Genomic DNA, 18353 nt, shown 5'->3' on the forward strand with positions numbered 1-18353 from the left:
AATTATTTTAGTTCTTTGAATCATACCTTTTAACTGGAAATGCATTACAGTACCGCAGAAACACAGTTCTATACAGGGTTTAAAATAGAAGTGAATTAAATTTGCTTGATCAAATAGTGTGTTCTGTATGGTGAAATGCTTAGTTTAGGAAGTAAGTAATTTGATGATTATTTTCTGAGTAGGATAAGATGCAGATGTTGTTTTCACCCAGGTCTATTTCCCTATTTCTCTTGCAAAATTGCAATTAGAACAGAAGAAGCAATCTTGACAGATAAGGTATATGGTATGACACCATCATCCAAAATTTTTTTTTATAAAACTGACTCAACAACGCTGAAGATAAAAAATGAAAGAATAAACCATCACGTTGACAATCACACTTAAGGTTTTGGATCTGTGCTGACTTTTGCAGAATATTAGAAAATGACCACATGCACTGTGCTTAGAGTTGTCAAGCGACTTCATGATACACACGCGTCACAGAGATGCGCGCTCCCAAGCAGTGACGCGCACGTAAGGGCACGGCTTTGAACCACGTGACCAGCCCGGTGGGTTTTGGTTGGCGCGTTCGGCTTCACAACGTTGAACAACGGCGCGGTGGGTCACGTGACAGCATCTGCTGCTGCTGCTGGCTGAGCGAAGCGTGTTAGCAGGTAAAAGAAAGAATGAAGATTTGTTGTGCAAATATTTTTGGTTGAAAATCCGTTGGAATGACCTATGTGTATTATTTTATAATTTTGAAATTGATATAAGGAAAACTGACCGGGTGATCCAGCGAAACCGATCGCCCCGTTCGGTCGTTAGCTAACACAACTTAGTAGCTAGCTAGTTAGCCAGCGTTGTGTCCGTGCTGTAGTGCTGCATTGTACGCGGAGGGCCGTTCACATGCCGGGGAGCTAGCCTGCTGCTGATGTCTGTCGTAGCTCAACATGAACGGGCCACGCGTTTTCGACAACTTTTCTTCCCATCATACCCGTGGCTACGAAATTCATAGTACTTAAGCATAGGACTTCGACCGTGGCAAATGTTAGTGTTATAGCCGATGTTTTTTCGTTTCAGTTGTGTTTTCCTGTTGCTAACTTTAGCTACTTCTATCACTGAGGTTAGCGTAAAGTCGCAAACGCTAGCTGTTCTCCTGGTTTACACAAAAGGGTACACCTTCGCACATGTCACAATTTGTTTTTTTTCGTCGTGTTGGTGTGACTAATCGAACATCATTCAATAGCGGAGAGGTAAACTAATTGTGTGATCAACATTACACTTCTTAAACATTTCCAGTAGAATGTGGCATGTTAACGGTAGGTCTAGTGTTTGTATTGCACACGGAACAAAGACGAGCGGTTAGCAAAGCTAAAGCTAGCGTGAGCTAGTCGACCTAACGTTGATGTGAACGTTAGCCAGTGCGGCTCATATTTCCGTCGAGCTTCTTTTAACGTTCGCCTAAATAAGATTACGAGTTAGTCCTCACTTAAACCTAAGAAACGGGCGACTGAAATACGATTGTAACTAAAGCTGTATTTTACAGTCCACGTTAATAATACTTTGCTGTTAAACGTTTTTTGTGTCAGTCAACATACGATGGTCAGACAATGGTATAGTCACAGTCGGCGGATCTCATTTGTTGTGTTCCCACGCCGACAAGTTGTCTCATCAGTATCATCATTAGATAACAACCAGAAACTGTATGTACTATAATCTAACACAGGGTCGTCGTATACTTTCGTTTTCCTTGGACCATTTATTCTAGCATAAAGCCAAGGCTTCTTTGAGGTTGATCATTTTAATCAAATGACTGCCGCTATCCTGACGTTGTCGATGGGGGGGGGGAAATGTTGTTATTCATACTAACCATAACACATGCTTGTGCATACTCATGTGTTTTGTGTGCGAGAGGCTGAGGGAAGGTTGTAAGTTGACACCCGGACGGCCCCCTCTTGGCTGGCTAAATTTAACTGGGGAGGTGGGGGGCATCAGATGGGGTTATAGTCTTACATGGTGTACTTGACAACGAGTGAGGCTTGATCTGCTTATATTCAGTATATTGTACTGGCATTTCGCCATTGTTCAGTATTATGTTTGACTATGAATTGTGATGCATTGTAACTTTCTTATAGGTGGCTGTCATTTCACTTTGCCTCTATCTCCTCTCCTTCCCCCAGATTTTTCTATTTTGTACATACATTGTTTTGTATATACTGTATATGATGACTTCAGTGGTCAGCAATCAAGCCCGGGGGACTCGGGACAGAACGCTGCCCACCACCACACAAACAACACAGCCACAGAAACAGATACAGGCAAGTTCTCACCATTATACATGCTGTCCTGCTCAATTAAAATGTCTTTTGTACAATCTAGGATTGCCTCACTTTGTATTAAATGTTCTAATACTAATATTAAAAGGGAAATGTATAACAAATATAAAATGTAAATTCATACTCTTACAGGCTAGTTCGCTGAACTTCTGTGTCTTTTATTGAAATAAGTAATTAAAACCCAGTGTCTTGTGATCTAGTGTATTGTTAAAATTTGAAAATTAGGGCATGTACTGTGTGGAACTGGTGTATTGTTTTTTTACTGAACTGTATTTATGTTCCAGGCCACAGCAGAACAGATTCGTTTAGCCCAAGTGATCTATGACAAAAATGATGCTGACTTTGAAGACAAGGTCAAACAGGTAATGTTTTTGTGCATGATCACATATTTAGACAAACTAATTTTCTGCATGACCAGAATATCTAGACCCTTGTTGCATCACCTTTGTTTCTGTTTTGCACACTCACAGCTGATTGAGGTAACTGGGAAGACTCAAGATGAGTGCATGGTTGCCCTCCATGACTGTAACGAAGATGTAAACAGAGCCATCAATTTCCTGCTGGAGAGCACCTCTGACACAGTAAGAGTCCATATACACATGCACAAACAATATTCATATATAAATATTGTGCTTGTGTTCACATGCAAAATTTAATGTTAGTATTTTTTTTTAATAGTCGACCTCATACTTTGGTTAACCTCTGTTAGAACTCCTGGGAGACTGTGGGGAAGAAACGAAGCCTTGGGAAAGATGGAGGACCCTCAGAGATTAAGGAGAGCCGTGAGAAGAGGGGAGGAGAGAGGGAGGCCAGTCGTGGACGTGGGGGTTCCAATAGGAGGGGCAGAGGCATTAGCCGAGGGCGTGAAGGTAAGAAAGGGACGCAATATGTTTGTCCTGTCGAAGGGACAGGGATTGTGTAAATGTTACGGTCCTTGTTAGTCTGTTAAAATGGTTTTCTTTGGCTTTGGTGTATTTTTGTCAGTGATGGTATATTCTCAGTGTATTGTTACTAAAACCATTCTGGGTGTATGAAATTGTTGACTCAACATGGCTTTGATTTTTTTCAACTTTCAATTTCCCTGTGGATTTAAGACTCGGATTTTTATATATTAATGATATGAATTTCTAATGTCTTAATTTCCGTGTGCCATTGTTTTTTGTTTGATTCCAGGTCGGTTAGAAGAGAATGGGTTTGAGGTGGCTCCTGGAGAGAGAGGAGGAGACCGTGGACGTAGGGGACGGGGTAGAGGTGAGCAAAACAGACGAATCGCATTGCGCCATACTCAGAAAACCATGCCCAGGGGATCCTATGAACCACTAACAAAATGTCTGTTGCTAGCTAAAAACATCTCAGAATTTGTAAGATTTATTTTATCACCCTACATTTACCAGAGAGGAAAAGGTATGTTGACAATCTCAATATTGTCAGTGTTGCTTTTCATTTCCTTTCTTGTCTTGGACAAATAATCCTACATAGTGGCCATAACTGAAGATTGGATTTCCCCTCTGGGTGTCCACTCTGTCTCTATGAACTGATTTTTACCATGCTGTAATATTGTGTTCAATGTCTTTTTGAAAAGGCAAAGAAAACATAACTAACTAACTACTGCTGGCTCACAACAAAAGCATTTCATGATATTGGCACCAACATCTGTAATAGGGCTGGTCGTTGTTCCTCACCTCAAAATGGTAGAATTGACCTCAGTCAGTGCAGAGAGCAAGCAAGCTAACAACATCTCTACTCGGTTAAGACACGTATGATTGCCTCAATATACATGCCTTATATTTATAGTGACATAAGTAGAGAAGCAGCGCCTTATATTCAAAGTGACAACATTTTTTTTTATATAATATTAGTGATTATGATGATCTTTGTCTGATCAGTGATGCCTTACGCTTTATTGTCTGTAATGTTAGTCTTTTAGTTGGGTCCTTTATCATGTTGGTAGTGCATCCAAAAGTTTATTGAATACAACATTGTTTTGTTTGCAGTTAGTCCAAGTGCAAAGTTGGGTTGTACAAAGATGGAGTTGCAACCAGTTAATTTCCAAAAGTCTCATTAATGTAAAGAGCCTTAAAAAACTGAAATGGGCTTTTCAAAAAATAAGTAAACAACAATAAAAGGCACATTTCCTAGGTAAACAAAACTATTTTGATTGTCGAGTCAAATCAGAATGTGCTAACATGCAACTATGGATAGAAACTGAAACTTTTTCCTGCGTCTTGTCCAGGAGTTTAGGAAAATACTTCTTTTTTTTTTCTTAACTGCAATCCTTAGATAGGGACTTGGCACACATGTTATTGTGCATGCTTTGGTAATGTAACTGGCAGCATATCTATTTGTGTCAGCAGGCATTTATAGTATGGCAGCGCTCAACATGTGTGGAATGTGCTCAGGCCCTGCAGCTGCTTGTGTGTGTGTGTGGATGGGTGGGGCTGTTAGATAAAGAGGTTGTAAGAGGTGGAAAGAAGAAAAAATCTGACTGCATTTGTTGGCTGTCCTTGTAACAAGTGATCTAAGACTGAAGTAATCATTATTTCAAGCAATTAGTCTACAAGTTATCACGTTTGACATTAATTTAAATATACATTTTTTGGGAACATCAAGGCTGAGCAAGAATGTTATAAGTAACATTGTGCAACATTATAGAGAAATACAAAACAGTAATGATTAACTTTTAAAAAAATTTCAAGTGCATGCACAAAGCAATTTGGTGTTGACACTCAAAAGCAGTAATGATTCTGGATGTGTCAGAACAAGCAGCAAAGATGCTGAACATTTTGTCAATTTTTATTCAAAACATCACACAACTTATGAACTTTTAACTGAATGCAATAACTTATAATGAGCCTTTGCAATGTATACATTTTGCAAGCATGCGCACAAAAAACAACAAACCAATGAAAACTTGGTTGACACAGACTCCTATCAACTAACATTTGGTTGACGGCAGCAGCTCTAGCTTGATTCAGAAGAAATTGATTAGATGCTTTAACATAAAAGAAATGAATGTTTTCTCTTGTGTCTTTATGGATACCTTCAATGATTTAAGTTTAAAGATATTAAACAGAAGTAAAACAGGTCTTAGGTTATTTAGACATAAAACTGCCTGTCTTTTACCTGCTTGGCCAATGTTGGTTTGCTTTGACAGCACAAATTTGTGTGGTGCCATTTCTGTTACAGTGCACTGTATACGTTTATTTACTGAGGAAAATCGAGGTCTAAAGGGACCAGTCAGCAGAGGTCATGCAGTTTTTGTGTGTGTCCTCAGGGGCAGGAGGTCGCGGTAGAGGAAGAGCAGCTGCTGGCAACAGGTTCTCCTCCCAGGGAATGGGGTAAGAACATTTGTGTTTGATCTTAAATCTGAATTAGGATGAGGAGATAGTGATGGTGATTAACAAGCACATATCTTAAACAAATGTGTGGACAAACTAAGTCTCTGAATCTCTTCATTCACTAGCATTAACTATGGGTAGGCTGTGGTTTTCGAACAGTTGTTAAATTATAAAAAAAAATAATTTCTCCGTCATCTTTGTTTTTAACTGGCGGCTAGTAGTACGTCCATTGGGAGCAGTAGCTTGATCCAGGCTGTGCAGATGAAGCCAGGTTTCTGTAAAAACGTGGGCTCAAACAGTCTCTGATTTTTCATAACGTGGGCTGCCTGGCTCCCATTTCATCCAGTTGATCTTCCTGCGACCAGACATTAGCAAGGAGCCTTGAGGAACTAGCAGGGTTAGCTGGCTCGGTCTCCTCTTCTCCTGCTGTGGCACCTGGTCTGTGTGGACAGAACATGTTGTGGGCAGTGATCGACTCAAGGTCCACTTTAATTCAAATGTGTAATTTTGCCATAAGAAGTAGGTGTGTCGGCAATAAAGGCGAAAGTAAACTACCAACAATGTAGTGAAGTTTGAACGAGGGCACACCATGCTCTTGGGAGTGGGGTGGGAATATTCGAATAGTTCAGCGACCATTGAATACTATTTTTGCTTGAAATACACATCTCTACCTTTTTTAACAGTAGCAATCAGTGTCAACAACAGACCAGATGGCATACCCTTCAATTTCCCTTATTTTGGCTTAACTTCCAAACCTGCCTCGTGACCTTTTCCTGTTTCTTTTTTCAACTCCTCTTTCAGCACCTTTAATCCTGCTGACTACTCGGCTAACTCGGGAGCTCGCCAGGAGACATGGGAAGGAGATGGCAACGAAACTGCTGAGGGAACTGGTAAGCTGCTTTGGGGTGAAGATGGCTGAGAACATGTTTGTGTGAACATAGCAACACTAACTTGGCTGCCATTGTGTTTATAGGAACATGGGGAGGCAATGGGGAAGACTGGACATCAGAAGACTGGACTGAGGATGTAAGGCAGCACTTTTTGATCATCTGAAAGGGATTTGCAATGCTTCAGTTTGAGGGCTCACACAAAGTTTGTTTACTTACAATGCAAATCATTAAAATCTACACTGACCTGCCTAATATGCCTATCGGGTACTGATATTAAGTTACTAAATACTAGTGGTAAAGAGTCGGTGATTTTTATTTAATAACTATCAGTGTGGCTCTGAATGGTCAATACAAAGTACAGTGTATATGCGTATAATCTCATGTAATCTGATGAATGACTTTTTACTTTTATTTCCTTTCTCACAGTTGTCTGAGACCAAAGTATTCACTGCCTCTTCTAATCCAGGAAACCACATCACATCTGGACACAAGTAAGCTGTCCTGCTTTAAGTCCAGTCAATGTAAAACACTGCAGAGAACAGGCTTTATTTTGAAGAGAAACATTTTATTTATTTGTCCAATTATCTTCTCTTTGTCAACCCTCCCAACCCCTTTTTTGTCCACTATTTACTCCGTCAACTCTTCACTCCGTCTAATCTTTCCACTTTCTTGTTTCCTACTTCTCCTCAGTGTGGACCTGGCTGGCCTACTGCCTAAGGCTGGAGTGGCTGTAGGTGGTTCTATGGACTCTGACTTGGGGGCAATAGTCGATGGCCCCTCAGCAGAGGATTTGGGCCAAAGCCTGGTGTTTACCAATTCCCACCACAATGGACGCACTGCAACACACAGCTACGCACACGCCACAGCCAACAGCTATGCTCATGCTGCATCTGCTGGTACCACCTACGCACATGCTGCACTGGTACAGACAGCCACGCATACAACACGTACAAGCACCAGCAAACATGTACACATCTATATGTGCCAACACTCTACTGTGTATTCAGCTCTTGTTTGGTTTCTCTTGTTCTTCCAGTCCTCAGTCCTGGGATCGGGCTTTGGGTCCCTAAATGCACCTAAGCCGACACCTGTCTCTGACATGAGGACATCAGAGCAGCTCAATGGGCCTCGACTTGGTCAGAGAGTCAGTCAGACTTTGGCCACCACCAGCAACATTAGTGTTTCCAAAGATGCAGGACCACCTCCAATACAGAACGCTGCTCCTACCGCCGCCTCTGTAGAAGTCAAGGCTCAGAGACTTGAGAATGGCCCTGTTACTGCCCAACACTGTAAGTTTGTCTCAAAGTAAAAGATAAGCACCGGAGAATTACCTGTGTGTGTATACATATATGTATATATTTTTTTATTTATTTATTTATTTTTAATTTCTCTTCAGTGGAGATGAAGCTTCAGCCAGAGCCATCAGCAGTGCTCAGCCAGCTGGCTCAGAGGCAACAACAGTCCTCCATCCATCCCACCACAGAGCCTCTGGGCCTGTCTCAGTCGCATGCTCCGCAGGTCCCCACACCGCCAGGTAGGACTGCAGGACATAATCGTGCTATGCCATTAAAGGTGTAAAACTTTGCTTTGCATTCCACATGACATTAGAGCTGTAACTAAAATTATGATAATTTTTATTCATAATTAAACATTTATAATATAATAATAGCAGAAATGAGTGCATGTATCTGTCTGCTTTGTTTCTGGAACTACACATGACGAGGAAAATTTTGGCCAACAGTGTAACTAAGAATGGCTACAGAGCTGATATTAAAGGTAGTAGTAGCAGTATAGTTGTCAGCACCTTCTCTGCTAAAGACAGTATCTGTGCTGTAAAGTCTTTGCAGTATTGCCATCTTCGTTATGTCTGGCTCAGACAATTATTTTGATCTTAGTGCTGTGTTTTTTTTGAACAACATTGTGAATGGAACTGCTCCCTTCATTGACCTTTCAGGTCATGAGTCCTCCATCCCTCCTGTAAGAGATGGAGCTTCTCCAGGAGTGAAGCTGCCGGGCATGGAGCCTCCCATCTCAGAAGCCCCTCAGCGGCAGCTAAAGACACAGAGACGCAGAGTACCTCCTCCCTCAAAGGTAAGATTTTCTTATATCAGAACCCATATATTTATTATTTTATTAAAAAAAATATTACTTCCAAGATGTACAGAAACTAGGGCTGATCAGTGAGGGGAAAATGTGAGAGCGACTTTTTAAAGTTCCTTCTGTGTTATGCTTACATACATACAGATACAGTCAATATTGCAAATAGCTTTTTCATGTAGGCCAGGCCTATTTGTTGATTAAATGAGATGAATTCTAAATCTTATTTAGCTACTTAATTGTAAAAACTTTCAGTAGTATATTACATAGCTTCAGGCTTTGTAAACAAGTAACTTAATTTTGATAAAATCCCAAAAAATCAAACCTTCAAATATTTACGTCACTATCGAATAATGTCGCTTGAAATGCACATTCCTAGCCCACAGCCAGGTCTCTTGTTTGTTCTGTACTCAATCGCTGACTGACAGCCTCTCTTAGTTTTTGTGCTACTGGCTTAGCTCAGCTGAAACTATTACTGGGCAACGGCTCTGACTTGATTTTTGGCGGGTTTCACTGTGCTATGGGTTTGCTCACTGAACAACTCAGACTAAAATGCATGTGCGGCCAACCCAATGACCAAAACAGACAGAAGCTTGGATTGCAACACAGAGGGAATGTGACTCCATTCTCTGCTCAAGTTGCCATCACTCCACTACGTCTTTACATAGCAAATAGTTTAATGCTATGTCATATATGTCAAACTCAAGGCCTGCGGGCCACATCCGGCCTGTGATACAATTATATACGGCCTGCGAGATAATTTCATGTGACTATTAAGAATGGCCCGTCGGTAAACAGCACGCCCACCTCTAATACTACAAATCCCACAATGCACTGAACAGCTGCCGCGCTAGTCAGGACCCGTGCAGCAGCCCCTCCTCCCGCAGGTATAATGACACACCGATCAGCTGATCAATGCATCGCTCAGCGCTGTTATAGCGACACTTATGGCGCGTTTCCACTAGTACCTACTCAGCTCTACTCGGCGTAGGTACGGAGGAGGTACTAGTGGAAACGCGCCATTAAGCTAGACCCCCCCAAAATAAATGGCTAAACGAAAAGTGGACTTTGAAAACAGAGACTTTCAAAGCAGGTGGGGGGCAGAGTTTTGCCTGTTTGTCTGTCGGAGGTGAACCTGTGTCTTGTTTGTGGCGCTGATGTGGCCGTAATTAAAGAATATAAATACAAGACGACACTATGAGACAAAACATCAGGATAGTACAAAAAAGAGAAAAATTATTTCAAATTCTGTTTATTTTATCGAGGAAAAGTTGTTGAAGTTTGGCTGTTTACATTCAGATTTCTGGATAAAATATATATTATTATTATATTATATACTGTAATAAAAGAGTCACTATTAGTCTTCACAAAAAGTTGAGCCCGTTTGGCCCGCGACTTAGACGGTGTTTTAAATTTTGGCCCTTTCTTTGATTGAGTTTGACACCCCTGTGCTATGTAAATGCTCTCAATATTGTATAGATCAGTGGTTTTTAAGCTGGGGTCCAAGGAGCTCCAGGGTACTTAAGAGGATTCCAGGGAATACACAGTACACTCTGTAATAAAACACCTAAAAGCAAAACTCTTACCAAGTGGGAGATCGAGTGGTGGTCCGTGACATGAAAAAGTTTGAGAACCACTGTAATAGATGACCTTCCCCTCCTCTAATATTCCAGAGGCCCAGGGTGAACATTAAATATTTTGAAAATATGAATCTAACTGATCACCACTCGGTAACAATATTGGAACAAATCAAACTAAAATTTACTCTATGGCTCTAACTTACCACTTTGTTTCAAGTAGCAGTGAATAGCTGGACTATTTTGACTAATTGCAGCTATAGACTAGTCATCATCTATGTTGATTTTTGACTGAAATGTGGGCACATTTGAACAACTTCATTTGCATAATTTAAATATTCTGCATAACGCAAAATCTAATTCCAAATATTATATATGGGCTCAGTTATATTGAATTCCTTCTTTCTACTCAGATCCCAGCATCAGCTGTGGAGATGCCGGGCTCCGCAGATATATCTGGCCTCAATGTTCAGTTTGGAGCTCTTGACTTTGGGTCCGAGGCTGGTAGTGGGACGGTAGACGTGACACAGACAGAGATGGCCAGAGAGCAAGCACCAGCTCAGGCCATAGCTCCGCCAGCTCCAGCTGTCATGGCCATCCCTACTGCTGTTCCCACACAGCAGCCACAGAGCAGCCTGTTCTCCAAGCCCGGATCTGTGAGGTATGTTTCTGTTTGGGAAAGAGTTGTTTTGAGTTGGTGTGAGGGGCACAGGTTTGTCTGTTTATGAGGGGCATTTTTGATTTTGTGAAATCATGGCAACACATCAAGATGGTGCCATGAAAAAAGCAGAGCACTTGCTCTAGCCATGGCTACAAAACTTATCAGTGAGTTAAAAGGGTTTAGAGAATGTCTTCATTTTAGCTCAGTTACATGTTGAGGACAGTTGGTAAATTGACGCAATCCTGCCCCCACTTTTGTCACTTTCTGTGTGTTCAATGTATCTGCTTTGTCTTCCTCTTCCTTTCTCTCTGTTCTGTGAATAGTGAACACATGAGCACCTTACCCTCAGCTGTATCAGATCCTAGCTTCCCGTCGCCATCCTTGGGGTTACCAAGTGCCACGCCCTCCCCCTCCATGGGTCTTCCCAGTGCAGCTGCTCCACCGTCTTCTACAGCGCCTACGGCAGTCAGCCGCGTGGAGAGCAGTGGCCCAAGGTCCCTGCCACCTCATCTGGGCTTCCCTCAGAGCAAAGATGTCCCCTCAGCTGCTGCTCTCACGGTGAGGATAAAACTTTTTTTCTCTCTGTATGTATGCTCTATATGATGTAAACCACTGACTACTCATTGTCTGCTTAATATGATTAAAACTCTGACCATTACTTCTTCTCGTAGAATGGCTACAGTGGCATGAAGACACAGAGCACACAGGACAGTAAGTGATGTTTGCATTATCAGTTCTAGAGGAGTGGTCCATAAAATCAATTATGATAATTATAATGATAATGATAATTATTGACCGGAAGTTTAAGGAATTATTTTTAGTTAAAGTGGATCAAATTTGATAAAGACCAAGACATACCCATTCTTCCTCATTCAGTTTTGTTTTATTCTTTTTTTATTATTTTATTCCTCTTTCCACATTAGGTTGTAACATCAACAAAACAAATTTACACCAAACTGATCTCATTGTCTGTTAAACCAGGTACGCCATCAACGTCTAGATCCGTGAAGACCGAGCCTCCCATAATAAGTGACAACCACCACATACCTTCCCCTGCAGTTACACCCTCCCATTCAACACCCATCCCCTCACTCAGCAGGTAAGGGATGATTGACGCACACTGACATTTTATGTTGCACTTTTATTACTGCACTAATTTTTTGTGCACCCTTTTTTGTCTGGAGATAATGATGGTTACAAGCACATATCTTGATCCTTTATGTAGAGACATATTTCACTGAATCTCCTGTCCTGCTCCTGCTACCTTGGTAAAATACTTTTTTCTTTTGGCTGACAAAATCATTTTACTCTTTTTAGTCACGTGACCAGTACTCACTCATCTGGATCGGCTCTTGCCACCAGTTCCTCCCTCACTGTAAGTGTATGCATATTCCTGCACACAGACAAATTTACTTTAATGCCACTCTGCGTTTGTGGTGATAAAGAGGTTCTTCAGTTAAAGTTTTTGTGTTCAGTTGTTATCTGAGTGCAGGGTTTAGTATAGAAATTGGAGCCAGTTGTATTGATGAAAACCTCCATGCCATGAAACGAAAAGTAATTGCTTGTCTTTTTACTCGCCCTCTCTGCTCTTGTCCTTTTCCATCAGATAAGTAATGAAGAGAGCAGCAGTAGCGCCAACCTCCATGCCTTTTCATCATCGTCATCCAGCCAAGCTGTCAATCCCAGTCCTTCAGCTACCATGGCTGTCAGTAGCTCAACCACCAATGGTCTACACCCATCTGGAGCACCAGGACTAACTCCTAATGGCATAAATGCCACAATCTCGGCTGCAAGCAGCCGCACAGCGCCCCTGCTCACAGCCACCTCCGGTAATGCTCATAGTTCCACACAGGAATCACAAAACCACAACACAGGAAAACTTATCTGCAAAAGATTCTTTAAAACAAAAAGGAATATCATCCTTTAATACAATTCCTCTTGTAAATTATTACAAATAATTCTCAAGATAATTACTCAATTACAAAATGAGTGGTTCTCATCCCCTTTAAGTCAAGTAAGAAAACTTTTTTTTTTTCTCCTCTTTGACAGGCAAAGCTCCTCCCAACTTGGCCCAAGGAGTCCCACCTCTTCTGGCCAACCAGTACATCATGGGCCCTGGTGGCTTGCTCCCTGCTTACCCGGTAACTATGCGCCTTACTAAACATTTATGTAAATGTTGGGATATATTACTTGGACCCCTCTGTGTTTTCTAAAAGGAAAGAAGGGTTGTATCACCTAAACGTAGATGGGTGTTAGTGTCTCTCTTGAGGCTAAGCTACACAGTTTAGCATCTGCATTCTGTTATCAGTCTATTTGTAAAGTATTATGTCTGTACACGTTAAATCAAAAAGCCCTGCCTTTACCACGAGGGGGTATTGAATCGAACATTTGTGGCATTGATTTCACTCCCTATTCTATAGAGGTTTTCAGTTTTGACGAAGACTTTTAGTAGGTGCTGATCAAACATGACATCTACACACTGGTAAAACTGGGTAGAGGATAAAACTAAAATGGAATAAGCAGGCAACAGCAAGATATTGTAAAGACTTCAACATGGTTCTAAATAATCACCAGTTGTTATCCCCATCAACAGCAGATCTATGGATATGAGGACTTGCAAATGCTGCAGTCTCGTCTTCCTATGGTGAGTCTGTTGTAGAGTTTATCCTCTTATGGATTCATATTACGTATTTTGTAAAATCAGCAATGGTATTTTAAGTGTTTTCACTGTAATTTACTTTCCTGCTAACTGTAAGGTAACCAATCATAATCTGTATCCTCTGTTCTATTGAATGACATTTCACCAAATTTCCAAAGTAGCAGTCTAAGATGGACAGAAAAACAAGAACATGGAGTGTTGCATTTCGTATTTTAATTATTAGGATTTCTTTTGCCTCTTTCTACACAGGACTATTATGGTGTAACATTCCCTGGAACCACGGCTACTATGCCAGGAAGAGATGGTCTGGCTAATAATCCATATTCTGGTAAGTTCAATTTTATGTTGAACTTGGGTTTTTTTGAGTACATAGGTTTTTCTTAATTCTGTGGCTTCTTTGCTAATTCATGTTAGCTGTTCAACAGAAGGATTTTTAATTTTATGATTGTGTTCTGTCCAGGTGAGGCAACAAAGTTTGGCAGGAATGACTCATCGTCCCCAGCTCCCCCAACCAGCCTAGCTACAGCCGGGGTGCAGTCGCAGCCCCAGCAGGCTCCACAGGGAGGAACACAAGGACAGGGCCAGGGACAGGGCCAGGGTCAGCAAACGCAGAACCAGGCCTTCCTCAACCCCCCTCTACCCCCTGGCTATGGATACACTGGTAAAGCAATACAAAAATTATGTTTAATGATGATATCATCCAAATTTATTTGCCTTTAAGTCACCCATGCACAAAGCATTTACACTTAAATGTGGGAGTCTGTTGAAATATGTCAGTACTTGAAGCTAAAATGAAAGTTCTTAAAATGCAACTAATTTGGGTCACAGCCAGTAAAGCCCAAAGCTTGTTCAGGAAATTATTTTCAAATTAAACAAAAGTGAACTGTTAAATGTTGATAGACACAAAGTCAACGTGAATTTGTGTAACAGCAGAGCCCTTCTCATTATTGTTGTAGTGTTGCTTTCATCGCATTTGCATTATGTCTCTAACTTGCCATCTTACAGGTCTGCCGTACTACCCTGGTGTGCCAGGGGTTCCCTCAGCCTTCCAGTACGGCCCCACCGTTTTTGTGCCTCCCACTTCGGCCAAGCAACCTGCAATGGGTCTGGCCAACCCTTCCAATCAGTACCACCAACAGCATCAGCCCAGTTATGGACAGCACGCATATGGCGCAGGTAAGGCTCTGTCAGTGCTTGTTTTCAGACAATTAACACTACAATACATTCAAAAGCTGAATTTAAACTGCTGGATATAATCTACAAAAGAAACCTTTACCATTTCTTGACTCTGGAAAAAATGAACTGATTTGATCCTGTGTGTGTCTATATGACCTATGATGGCACAGATCTCTCCAAAAATTCTCACAGTACAACAAACTGTCAGCAACTTGCCACAAAAGATAGTTCAAAGTTACTTGATTGACTTTAACAGTTGGGCAAGTTATGGCGACTTTAGTGGGGATCTGGCCTGGTACTTCTCTCTGTTTTTGGATGCTCAAAAGTACCCAAGCTACTGTTTTGTCTTACAACACTATTTTACCGTCGGATAATTTTTGGTGTCTCATGTACAGCACCAGTTTGGTACGGCTGTTTTATGAATATTGTGAGAGACGGTGTGTCTGCAGAGACCTTAGCATAAATTTGGTGTGTGGAGGGAGGCACAAGAATTCAATTTTCAACCCTGTATACATGTACTCCAAATGCTGCATGTGCGTGTGGAATTGGGCCTGTTTGTTTTTTTTGCTTGTGCTGCATGCATAGCTCAAACCCCCTGCTGAAGTTGGACACAGCTCAATATAGACACCGCTGCCATCTTAGTCAGGTTACCTTACTGCCTCTCTCTCCCCTGCCCCCTCTCTCTACTGTTTCCATCCTCTTTCCTTTACCTTTTCTTCTGTTCGCCTGATCTGTTTCCTATCTCCTTTCTATTCCTACCCCCTCCCTCTCCTTCGCTCTGCCTCCTCTTCTTCTGTACTCCTCCTCCTTCAGCCTTTGATGACCTGTCTCAAGCCCACGGTGGGGAGTACAGTAAGGGAGGGTACGGAGGCTCTGTCCAGTCACAGGCCAAATCAGCGGGCAGCGGCCCAGGGAAAGGTACACACACAACACGTGCGCATACTCTAACAGCACACACCAAGTCAGTGGGGAATTTCCAATGGGAAAAATGGATTTACTCACAATTGCAGATGAGTCTACAGTCAAGAGTGTTCTGGAGAAAGGTGTGTATATGCACGTGTGTGATTGCACTTTGATGTGCACATAAGTGGCTACATGCAAAGGGGTGAAAAAAGTGAGAAATATGCCTCTGCACCTCCTCACTTAATATGCTTCTTCCTACTGGCTGGCCCCCCTCCTACTAACGGTGACAATGAATATTCATTGTTTAATATTCGCTCATCAGAGAAGTGACGTTATTCTTCTTCTCCCTTAACCCCTTGATTTTCCCCTCTTCTCTATCATTCTCTTCTTCCCTTTTGCTTTCCTCCCTTTCCTCTTAAATTCCTATTCTTTTTCTGCATCTCTTTCCTTCTCCCGCTCTTCTTTTTCTTTTCTTCTCAGCACCAGGACTGTCAGGGTCAGGTACAAGTGGAGGAGTACCTGAAATGGGAGGTTCAATCTACAGCAAAACTCAGGTGAGTGACTTCTTGTCCTCGTGTCAAGACTTGATGTGTCTGCTTATAAGATGATTGTCGTCTGTAAATTGCACTCATGTGATGTGTTTTTTTTTTTTTTTTTTTTTTAATTAATCAAATTCATAACATGTATACCCTAAAAGCTGAACAATGCTGGATGGTTGGGGCTGATACCCGTATTGGAGAAAAATTCGATATCGATATTTGCTGATATTATTTATATGCCATAAACCACTTATTAGTCACTTATATTAATCAAAAATACAAATGCTGTTTAAATACTTCATCCTATTTCACTTCCCATGGTGCCTCTGCTGGAAACCGATTATACTATTTGTAAATACCCCAAGCGTCTTTTTCTGTGTCTTCTGTTTATTTTATTTAATTTTTTTAATATGATATATTGGTGTATGTTGGACAACATATACAGCAATACTGTTACATCTGTGATGGGTTAATATCACCCATAAAATTGGCTAACTGATCACATCAAAAACATGTCATCTTGAATAATGAGTTATAAATTGTATATAAAATAAAAGTGGTTGCATAGGCAAGAGATTTTTATGGAATGCTAACTGGAATGTGCATGATTTGCATTCATTTTATTTATCTCTAAACCTATTGTTCCATGTCTGTACTTGATCAAGTTGTCCTGTATAACCTCTTGTGTCTTGTCTCTGTTCTCTTCAGTCTTTTGACAAGCAGGGCTTCCACACAGGGACACCGCCTCCCTTTAGTCTGCCTTCAGCACTTGGTGGAACAGGGCCTCTGAACCCTGGAGGTGCTCCTGGCTATGCCCCTGCTCCCTTCCTGCACATCCTGCCACCGCACCAACAGCCCCACTCCCAGCTGCTGCACCATCACCTCACACAGGACGGACAGGTAAACTGAAGCGTCTGCATACATCACACTTTACTCACCCAGGATTTCACAAAGTAAGTTTGCATCATTAAACGTTTTGTGTTAATCTGGGTATTAATCAGTGTTTTTGTCCATTGAATTAGGACTAAAAGGGCTAACATTTAATGGGAAATTACTTGAACTTGTTGGGTAGCTACTTGGTCTAACCATAACCATGACTGAATGGACTTGTTCTTCATAGGGTGGTCCTGGTCAGCGCAGTCAGTCCAGCAGCATGCAGCAGAAAACCCAAGGCAGCAAGTCCAGCTACGGCAGCTCTCCTTATTGGGCCAACTGAGGAATGCTTACCAGTCCCCCTCCCCCAAAAGGCTGTGTGCGCGCGTGTAAAGCTGAAACAAAAAACAGACACACTACCCTCACAATGAGCAACTTTGGGCTTCCTTGCCCTGCTCCCCCCACCTCCATAAGTCCTCATAAGTCTTTTTGGTTCTCTCTTGCCCCCTCTTTTCAGAATTGGTTGTACATGTAAGATATTTATGTATGTATTTATATATAAATATATATATACTGTATATGTAATAGTAGAACATGAAATGTGGTTGCTGCATTTTATTTTTGAAGGACTTTTTGTTTACTTTTTTCAAAACTGCAGGAAAAGATGTTACATTAAGACAATGAGGTGGTGATTATGATGGTTTGAGCGAGTGAATAGGATAAATGATCTAAAACTTCCTGTAGGAAACCAGAAAAAGGAAAATGAGAGAGCTACAGCACTGATTGCGTATGAGGACATTTCAGATGGGGGTGGGGTTCATAATCACTAACTGCATCTGTCTCGTCTTTTTCTTTTTTTTTATACATACCTTCTTGAATTACCAGGCTCATCCCCCAAACTTCATTTTGTACCCTCCTGTCTCTCCACTCCTGTCTCTCTCCCTCCCATATTCTGTAGGGCTGCCTACTTTCCCTGTGTCAACACCTTCCCTGTAAAGACAGGACCTGCCCATCTAAATTTTATATTTTAATTTAATTTTAACCCTGATTTCCCTCGAAATAAAAGTTCTGAGCAGTTGGAACTCTTGACTTGTCTGAGTATTTTTTTTTTTTGTATTTGTGTATGTGCCAGTGTTTTAACTCAATTTTTTTCTAGACTGTTCAAACCTACATTTTGATTCAATTGTCAGAAGGTAAATGATCACAACAAAAATCCTGTCCATAAGAGGGCCTCTCCCCAACGTTTTCACTCACCCTGGTAAAACAAATATGTAAGTGATATTTTATATTTATATATATATATATATTTTTATATATATATATTT

The 18353-nt window shown here is 41.3% G+C and overlaps 1 protein-coding gene and 1 non-coding gene across 4 annotated transcripts; both read left to right on the forward strand.

The window, feature by feature from the left end:
- Positions 1-589: 589 nt before the first annotated feature.
- On the forward strand, positions 590-18110 carry LOC139203425 (ubiquitin-associated protein 2-like). 3 transcript variants are annotated; one of them, XM_070833151.1, is made up of 30 exons: positions 590-653; positions 2160-2297; positions 2600-2677; positions 2786-2896; positions 3025-3184; positions 3489-3566; positions 5590-5653; positions 6455-6543; positions 6627-6679; positions 6970-7034; positions 7234-7465; positions 7580-7832; positions 7940-8077; positions 8498-8634; positions 10631-10878; positions 11202-11436; positions 11550-11589; positions 11860-11977; positions 12196-12253; positions 12485-12707; positions 12928-13019; positions 13472-13522; positions 13787-13865; positions 13998-14198; positions 14543-14713; positions 15527-15631; positions 15724-15756; positions 16097-16170; positions 16864-17055; positions 17276-18110. In XM_070833151.1, the coding sequence occupies exons 2-30, from the start codon at positions 2202-2204 to the stop codon at positions 17369-17371; spliced, it is 3570 nt and encodes a 1189-aa protein (XP_070689252.1). In that variant the 5' UTR covers positions 590-653; positions 2160-2201; the 3' UTR covers positions 17372-18110. The 3 variants fall into 3 exon arrangements, with proteins under 3 accessions (XP_070689252.1, XP_070689253.1, XP_070689254.1); XM_070833152.1 differs by lacking the exon at positions 15724-15756; XM_070833153.1 differs by lacking the exons at positions 15527-15631; positions 15724-15756.
- On the forward strand, positions 5691-5772 carry LOC139204547 (small nucleolar RNA SNORD121A). Its single transcript, XR_011584433.1, has one exon. It is a non-coding gene; the product is annotated as a small nucleolar RNA SNORD121A (small nucleolar RNA).
- Positions 18111-18353: the final 243 nt, after the last annotated feature.

The sequence above is a fragment of the Pempheris klunzingeri genome, chromosome 7, assembly GCF_042242105.1.
Source record: "Pempheris klunzingeri isolate RE-2024b chromosome 7, fPemKlu1.hap1, whole genome shotgun sequence".
Taxonomy (NCBI): domain Eukaryota; kingdom Metazoa; phylum Chordata; class Actinopteri; order Acropomatiformes; family Pempheridae; genus Pempheris; species Pempheris klunzingeri.